General features: G+C 49.6%; 1 protein-coding gene across 5 annotated transcripts in view; it reads left to right on the forward strand.

Moving 5' to 3' along the window:
• Positions 1–9,445, forward strand: part of Septin8 (septin 8) — a 29,020-nt gene that overhangs the window by 17,211 nt on the left and 2,364 nt on the right. For 3 of the 5 annotated variants that reach the window (XM_031351852.1, XM_031351850.1, XM_031351851.1), the window contains exon 9: positions 140–330. In XM_031351852.1, the coding sequence (XP_031207712.1) occupies positions 140–330 (191 nt within the window). Of the gene's footprint in view, positions 1–139; positions 331–2,613; positions 6,086–9,445 lie in introns of those variants that run through there. The other 2 variants (XM_031351853.1, XM_031351854.1) reach the window with 2 other exon arrangements.

A 9,445-nucleotide genomic window follows, 5' to 3' on the forward strand; every position in this document is an offset into this window, starting at 1 on the left:
AGATGGCTGGGGGTTGGGGGGACCATGTGTGCCAGCCTGGAACAGGGCTGAAGCGGGGGAAATGTCAGAGGGCAGGATAGCTGGGTGGGAGGTGGGGGGACCTGTCCTGTCCATACCCAGGTGCCTCCCTTTCCCCCAGCTCCATGAGAAGTTTGAGCACCTGAAGCGAATCCACCAGGAGGAGAAGCGCAAGGTAGAGGAGAAGCGCAGGGAGCTGGAAGAGGAGACCAACGCCTTCAATTGTCGGAAGGCAGCCATGGAGGCCCTGCAGTCACAGGCCTTGCATGCCACTTCACAGCAGCCTCTGAGGAAAGACAAGGACAAGAAGAAGTAAGTGGCATCTCCCTCCTAGGGCTGGCTCCTTACCCCTGGGCTCAGTCAGACTTCTCAACTCCTCTGTCCCTCTCGCTCACTGCTCATCCCCCCCCAGGCTCACACTCACCGCTCACCCCCAGCCTTACACTCACTGCTCACCCTCAGCCTCACACTCACCCCCCAACCCCCAGCCTCACACTCACTGCTCACCTCCAGCTTCACACTCACTGCTCCCCCTCAGCCTCACACTCACTGCTCACCCCCAGTCTCACACTCACTGCTCACCCTCAGCCTCACACTCCCTGCCCCTGCCCCCTGCCCCTCAGGCTCTCACTCACTGCTCACCCCCTGCCCCTCAGCCTCACACTCACTGCTCACCCTCAGCCTCACACTCACTGCCCCTGCCCCGCTGCCCCTCAGGCTCACACTCACTGGTCACCTCCATCTTGATCTTGCACTAGTGTCTCAGTGTGTCTCCCCCTGCATCTCTGTCTCACAGCTGTCTTCTCTCCACCCAGCCCTGTGCTCATCCTCCCTTTGCTCTCTCTCCTCCTTCATTTTCCCAATAGCATTCTCAGCACCCGGGGCCTCTTCACGCTGTAGTGGAGGAGGCTGGGTCATGTGGGCAGTGAATAGCAGGGAAGTCAAGCAGGGGTAGCTACGGGAGCCTGGGATGAGTCTGTCAGGCCAGGAGAAGAACGCATGTGGGACTGTCCTCATTTCCTGACAGATTCCAACAGACCCCGTGCTTCTGCTCGAGTGGCTGTGGCACGTGCCCCCTTGGCCTCCGAGACTGGTAGATGGTGACCCATAACAACGGGGACTCATAACACTGTCCCACCCACTGTCACCTCTACACAGCTACTTTGGAAGGCCTGCAGGACTCAAATCATGGCAGCTCCTGGCAGAGCTCCGGGGCTGTGCGGGGGAGCAGGGCTGCCCCTCTTGTAGGGGCTGGAGCAATTCTTGTAGAGAGTAGCAGATGGCAAGGAAGGAGGCTCTTCCCAGGTATGTCAGCTCACCAGACAGACAGAAGGACTCCTAGTCACTCTCCCTTAGCGTTTTCTTTGCTCACCCTGACTTGCCCTGCTGCCTTTTTCTTTATTTTGCTTTTTTACAAAAAGCTATTTATTGTTTGTTTTTGAGGTTCTGGGTATTGAACCCAAGGCCTTGCACATGCCAGTTCTCTACAGCTGACCTACGTCTGCAGCCATATTGGCTGGCGTTTGGCACAACACTTTCCCATGTCCTTATCTGGAGTCTGGTACCTGTCTCCAGTGGCTCTCAGTCTCCCAATCTCCTTCATTCAGAGACTCGGGCCACATCATACCATGGTGTTCCCGCCTGCCTCAGTTTCCCTGGACCGGGGCAGTGGACTCTGGTGGTCAGGGCCACACAGTGGCTTGTTAGCTGTGCTTGGGATACATTTTTGTGAACTCTCCCATGTCCTGCCTCACTCCTAGGTGTAATTCCCTGACACACAAGCATCTTCTTTCCCTCCCTCCCTCTCTTTCCCCCCCTCTCTTTCTCTCTTCCTCTCCCCCCCTCTCTCCCCTCTCTCCCCTCTCTCCCTTTTTTCCCTTCTCTCCCCTCTCTCTCCTCGCCTCTCTCTCAACTCTTCCAGCCTCAAACTTAGAGTGCATCTCACTGGGGCAGACCAAGCACTCAGGACTAGATGCACATGGGGTTTCCCAGGGTTTGCTATCTGCTTTGGGACAAGCGTTCCCCCTTTTTGTAGTCTTCTCCATCCGGATGCCTGGTGGTCCACCTGTTCCCAGGAAGGACCCCAGGCCCAACTCTCCGCAGCCAGGAGAATTTTACAGTTGCTCTCAGCCCTGGTTCTATGCCCAGCGCTTGGTTTGCTGAGTGTGGAGGTTGAGGTACAACCACTGTGGGCTTTAAGCTGGCAGCGCAGAGATGCCACTCTTCCTTCCGGGGAACAAAGGACAGAGTCTGTCCACTCAGATGACTTTGCCCTGCTCCCTGCCAGCTTGGTTCAGGCTATCTTGTGAGAGTAGAGGTTGGCAGCCAGTGTCCCCAAATAAGAAGCTGGGCAAAGCCCCAAGGTCAGGTAGGTGTGGTAGGTAGCACATGCCTGTCCGAAGGTATCTGTGCCTATGGAGCTAGAGGTGGGGATGGGGTTTAGGACTCCCTCCTGCACTGGCCCCTGGGATAGGGTGGGCCAGGATGCATTTGGGGAGTGGATGCTTTCCATGGCCATTTAGTTAAATGGCTTTGGTTGCTTTGTACTCATTCTTTAAATTTTAATCAATTTTTGCGAAATTACTTCCCAATCAGATTTTGACCCTCAGCCCGGGACGCCACAAACGGAATCAAGTTCCCTGCTTTGCTCGTCACAAATGCCAAACTGACCGCTCTTTCCCAGTGCCCAGTGCTGTCTTTTGCTTCTGTTTGATTTGGTCTGCGTATCTTTTAATGTGTCTGTTTTGTTTTGTTTGTTTTATTTTTATTTTTCAGTTAAAGCACGCACAGACTTACATGTCGAGAGCGGACTTTAGGCTTTCATGTGTTAAACTGCTTGAGTTACACCTTGTGACCCTTCTCCCATTACATGGTGTGAGGATGGACTGGGAGCCGGTACAGACTCCAGTGTTTACAGCCTTGCCTTGGCCTTGTCCCCAACTGCTGGTCTCAGGCTGCCTGGGCCTTGTCCCCAACTGCTGGCCTCAGACTGCCTGGGCCTTGTCCCCACCTGATAGCCTCAGGCTGCCTGGGCCTGCCCAGCTAGCCTTCTCTATGCAAATCCGTCAAAGCCATGAATGCTGGAACCCAAAACTGACAAGGTTTATTTTTTGCAGAGCCGGTGGCTGGTCTTCCATTTACAGTGTCACTATTCCTTGACGAAGCAGTTATGTGTCGCTCTGGTGATGGCCCCAGCCAGTGATGCTAGGCCTAATTGTTCATCGTCAAACCAGCGACTCATGTGGTGCCTGGCCTGGGCGTGGCCTGCGGTCTGGTAGATAACATGCTGCCGAATTCGCCATATTCCCTTTATTTTAATTTTTCTAACCCAGAGCTTAATTTCAATAACTTTTTCAACAGTTTAAAATTTTTATTTTGGCACCAGTATAAAGACAAATAATATCTATCTATCCTGTTATTTTCATAAGTAACACAGATTCCCTGATTTTTCTTTTTTAACTAAGAAGTTCTCTAAACCTGCTTACATAGAAAGCACCCCTATAAGATATAGAGGTGGGAAATAAAGTTCCTATTCTGCCAGTGTTTGGGACTTCTTTATGCACAGAAGTGGACCTGAAGGAGACCATGCCCGGCATTTTTTACTGTGAATGTAAATGGAACAGCAGCCCCAGACCCTTGTCTCTGCCTTAGAGGTGCTACCTGTGACAGGGACCAAGTGCATGTGTGTTCAGTGTTTGACTCCAAAACAGTCTCCTACTTCCTCAGTGTGCTCAGTGGGGAGAAGGCTGTCATGTCAAGGTCATTGTTACTTCTTTCCTGGCTGAGTCACAGGGCAGGGAAATAAAAGGTGTGTGAAGTATTAGGACAGTTTGAGAGGGAAGGAGAGAGAGAGAGAAGACGAAAACGCTAGAGACTGAGACCGTCCTCTCCAGCTGTGCTTCCCAGGTGCACACTTTTAAGAAAGTGGCCACCAGGCGTGATGGTCCTGTAGTGGCCGACCATGCTTGGGAGATAGGAAGCCAGAGGCCGGCCTCAATTACACAGTGAGGTGAGGCCAGCTTGGGCTATCTGAGACCCTGTCTCAAAAACAAAATGAAAACGAGAAAAGTACTAGCAGCCATTTTGCTCTGCTCCTGGTGGTTTGCAAGCCTCGGGGTTGAGAATGGGGGTGAAGGATTAATGTCCTTACTGTTGGTGCAGCACCAGCCTGGGCTCTGGTCCCCCCCAAAAAAGATACACTTCATTCTGAGGAGCTGATCACCCAGTGGGCCCCTCACTGAGAACCAGAGGGGGCCACACTGATTTGTGCTACATTAGGGTTTTGACCCCCATCTCCCTCCCCACCACCTTTAACCCCTTTCTCCCAGGCCTGCTTCACTTCTCCCAGGACCAATCTGGCTCCTTCTGATATGATGGTTCATTCAGAATGAGCTAGAAGAGAAGGTGGTTATGAGTTCTCTGAGGTACAACTCCCCAAAGGCCAATTGTACCTATGAGGTGCCTCACAGCAGGAGAATAAGATTTGTTGATGCCCTGAGGAAAAAAACCCCATGACTAGGGTGGATTCTAGCTGCAAGGCTAGACACCTGAACTATTTACAAAGACAGTTTTAAGAATATGAAGTTATGTTCGGGGCCCTGGAAGCTTCTTGGGAGTCATAGCTCATCTGCCTCTGGTCATGGCGGAACTGATATTGGACTTTGGTGTCTAAGGCAGAGGTAAACTGCAGGCCAGTGGTTCCTCTTAGAGAAATTGTATATGTATTCAGTTAGGTCAAAGCCTGACCTTCAGAGCAACCTCTCCTAGCCAATATATTCCAGAGACCAGGATGACCCAGCAAGTCCACTGGTTGTATAAAAGACAGGATTGCAAGCTTGGCAGTGGTGGCGCACGCCTTTAATCCTAGCACTGGATATGCAGGGGAAGGCGGATCTCTGAGTTCGAGGCCAGCCTGGTCTACAGAGTGAGTTCCAGGACAGCCAGGGCTATACAGAGAAACCCTGTCTCAAAAAGCCAAAAAACATACAAACAAACAGAAAACAAACAAAAAGAAAACAAAAGACAGGATTGTAGGCTCATAATCCATGCAGAGAACTCTGAAGCCAGCAAATTCTACCACCACCCTCTGCTGCTCACCAAACATGGGCATACTGGAAGGCTGTTATGTTCAATGCCCACCTTTGGCCTAAAGCTTGCCAGCATCCCTGGGGAAACCTGACTTGCATTTTCTGGGGTTTCAGTATCCCACTCCCACTCCCATGGATCCCATCAACTGCTGCAAGCTCTTCCCCTGTGTGGAATTTTGTTATCTTTATTTAGCTGAGGTTAAATTAATCTTTGTTGTGCAAGAAAAACATGGAGCTTGCCCCTTGAGGGATGTGACTCCATGTACAGCTGGGATTTATACCTGCTTTTCCTGTCATCTGTTGGCTTCAGGAGGACTGCTGTAGGATCCCATTGTCATTTACTGTTATGACTTCTTTCGGTCATTTTGTTTTGTGGTAGAATCACCATGTAAGTTATGGTCTGAACCTGTACTTTTGAGAGAGAAAAGATGCTGTCAATAATATCAGCTCCTTAGGTACTCAGGAGGCTGAGGCAGGAGAATCAAAAAATTCAAGGCCATAGCCACTTAGCAAGACCCTATGTCAAAATTAAAAAATATATGTACACATACGTATGTGTATATATATATATGTGCTGGACATGCGACTCATGGCTAGAGAATGTGTCTAGCATGATTGGGGACCAAGTTCTCTCCCCAGCACTAAGAAAAAAAACAAGTCAACAGCCATCAAGCAGATATATCCCAGGCCAACCAAGATGTGTGTTCTCCCTTGTGCTGGGTGGCATGAATTCTGACACCCTGTGACTGTGCAGCCTGACCCCACATATGTTCCTGTGTGTTTGTGTGGACCCCCTTGTTTGGGGCTTATACTGGGTAAGAGTCCCAGGACAGCCAGCTTGCTTGTCTGTTACGTTACCACGCATTTCTAAAACCACTCCAGCTGTTAATCCGTTTACTCCTCCATCCATGGACTTGTTTCTGTTCCTTTCCATCCACTTTGTACTCATTTGTTTTCATTAAATTTTGCATTTATTTTGAGTTTTTTATGGTGTCATTTTTGGGCAGTAGCTTTTCTGCTTCGAGTTTCTTGAGCCTATTAATATCCTGTAGCCCTGGCAATATGCAGCCTACTTCCGCTGTGACCTTTGTGGAGGCAGACCTGCAAGAATTCCATTTCCTAGTGAATCCTGCTGCTTGTCTGTGACCTGTGAATGCTTGTGGGCTGGAGCAATCACAGGAAAGAAACTGCAGTCTGTGGCTCTTAAGTTATAAGATCTAAGACCGGGACAAGGCGTACACTGCCCCCAAGGAGGTTACAGTGTTATTAAGGAAGCTTGGCTTGAGATAGCTCACTGTGTGTTCTCAGCTCTTGTGATGACGTGCTCTAACATCTAAGCTTCACCATCCTATGGTTAGATACTATTGCTGCCCCCATTTTATAAGGGAAGCTCCAGAGAGGTTTCATAATTACCTAAGGCAGCACAGGAAGCTGTGGGAAGAGCTTGGGATCTGGATATTGGTTATCTGTGTCCATAAGTCCTGAGCTGGCACCAGAGCAGGATCACGGGGAAGAGTGGAAATGTGGTCATTGTTAAAATACTGTGTGATGATGTGGGCCGTGGGCCTGAGATGGTTTTGCAGAGGTGGGAAGCCTGGGAGACAGGTCTGCTGGTTGGAAAGGTCATGCTACCTCTGGGCTGTCTCACATCTCCACTTCCTATGGCCCCAGTCCTTTACTAGCCCCTGGGCCTTCCAGGTGGAGACCGAAGGAAAGTGGGTTGTGTTTATATTAACCAACTATAGGCATTCCCATTTGTATGTTGGAGTGAGATGAGTTAGGCATAAAAAACTAAGAGGCAAGAAGAACAGACCCCAGCCCCTGACAAAGTCTTGGCCTTCTAACATTTCACAGTGGTAGGTTAGCATTGGAGGTGTTAACTGCCCAAGAAGAATCATTTTCATTAGTAGCCTAGAGGTCATGGCACACGCATTTAATTCCAGCACTCAGTGGGCAGAGGCAGGGAGATCTCTTTTGAGTGTGAGGTCAGCCTGATCTATAGAACTAGTTTCAGGACAGCCAGGACTATATAGAGAAAGCCTGTCTTGAAAAAAAACAAAAAAACAAAAAACAAAAAAAAAACATAAAGCAAAGAATTATTTCATTTGTAGACATTACTCTGGTATGGAGCTCTCAGGACTGCCCTCTGCCTGAAAATAAGAACAGCTTGGGGACAGGCTACAGCTAGAGCCATTTGGCTCACTGGTTGATGTGCTATGTAGCAGACACCCAATGCCACAGGGTACCCACACTGGTGTAATCCCAGCTACACAGTGTCCACCCCATATGTTGTCCTCTGGCTGGAACACCAGGATGCTAGGTAGCAAGTCTACCTTGCTTGCTTGCTCTAGGTAACTGGAAATGTCTCGACGCCAGGTTTCTAGCAGCTGTCAGCTCACTACTCTTAATCCCCAGGACCTACCTGGTACATGGTTATTGACAACATCCAAACGATAGGGTTCCAGGCATAGATGACTCTAGTGAGAGATACACAGGGTTCCATTAGTGGGAAGTAGGTCTCCCACAGCACTGAAAAGCATCAAAGTATTTTTACAGAAACTCCCAACAGCCAGATGTAATGCCATGGCATGAGCCCTTGACCCCAGTACTCCAAAGGCTGAAGCAGGAGGAGTTTAGGTTTGAGGTTAGCCTGGACTTCAATGATACTTGTGCTTGGAAGTAATAACAACAACAACAATAATAATAATAAATAAAAATAAGGGCTAGTGAAATGGCTCATTAAGTAAAAAGGAGCTTGCTGCTAAGCCTGCCAACCTGAGTTTGATCCCTGAGACCCATGTAGTGGAAGGAGAGAATTAACTCCAACAAACTGCCCTCTGACCTCCACATACACACACACAAATAAATAAATAAATAAATAAATAAATAAATAAATAAATAAATTCGGAAGGGGAGGTCTTAGTCAGGGTTTCTATTCCTGCACAAACATCATGACCAAGAAGCAAGTTGGGGAGGAAAGGGTTTATTCAGCTAACACTTCCACATTGCTGTTGATCACCAAAGGATGTCAGGACTGGAACTCAAGCAGATCAGGAAGCGGGAGCTGATGCAGAAGCCATAGAGGGATGTTCCTTACTGGCTTGCTTCCCAGGGCTTGCTCAGCTTGCTTTCTTATAGAACCCAAGATTACCAGCCCAGAGATGGCACCACCCACAAGGGGCCCTCCCCCCTTGATCACTAATTGAGAAAATGCCCCACAGCTGGATCTCATGGAAGCATTTCCTCTCCTGAAGCTCCTTTCTCTGTGATAACTCCAGCCTGTGTCAAGTTGACACAAAACTAGCCAGTACCAGCTCCCATAAACAAAATCAAAGAAAATATAAAGTGATACCCTGGTTTCACAATGTAGCCTGTCTGGTCCCCAACCACAGTGAGCATCTGGTAACAGACTATACCCAATCCCCAGCCCTACCCCCATGGCTTAGCACATTCGTAAAAGAACTGTTCACAGTGACAAAGCTTCACAGACCACCTCTAAATTTATGGCCTAGTCATTCAAGTCCCTAACTTGGAGACTGACCCAGCTCCAGCTGGCATCTTGGACAGCTGGGCTCCACAGTGTAGAGGATGACAGTAGCCTAGCTTCAGAGAGGCAGCTGGCTTCTTCCCTGCCATCCTGTAAGCCTCCTCCTCCTGGCAGCATGACAGTCAGGCCAAGCTGGGCTCAGAGTACTCAGCCAGCCCAGCCTTCAAATCCCTTCCGCACATGTCACAGGAACATCCTTAGCCTGAAGTGCTCTGGATGAAGGAACTGTGGGGCTTCAGAGTTCACAGGGGAAAGGCGCTACTCTCTGATCTGGACCTTAGGAGATGATGTAAATCACCACCACACTGGGACCCTCCGGTCCAGAGAAACCCCATCCTTTAGAGGGAGCTGGGTAGCTGGGCAGAAGTTCTGTCCCTATGTTTGGGACAAGTCTAAGAATCTGGAACGATTGAGGTTAGCCTGTGCCAGGCCTGGCAGGTAGAACAGCAAGAATTGGTCTGTGAGGGAGCCAGGCGTGGTGGCTCACACCGTTAATCCTAGCAGTGGGCATGCAGAGGCAGCTGGATCTCTGATATAGTGAGACATAGTGAGCCCTGTCATAGAGCCTGTCTCAAAAAACAAAACAAAACAAAACAAAACAAAAGCCTGATGATCAGCCCTGTGCTTCAGGCTGAGGAGGGGTCACTGTAGCTCTTACCCAACTCCGAGGGAGCAGAACTAGCCCTTGCTGAGGAAGGAGAGAGTAAGAATATAGCCTTTGCTGGGTAGCGGTAGCCCATGCCTTTAATCCCAGCACTTGAGAGGCAGAGGCAGGCGGATTTCTGAGTTCGAG

This window comes from Mastomys coucha, unplaced genomic scaffold, assembly GCF_008632895.1.
Source record: "Mastomys coucha isolate ucsf_1 unplaced genomic scaffold, UCSF_Mcou_1 pScaffold5, whole genome shotgun sequence".
NCBI lineage: Eukaryota > Metazoa > Chordata > Mammalia > Rodentia > Muridae > Mastomys > Mastomys coucha.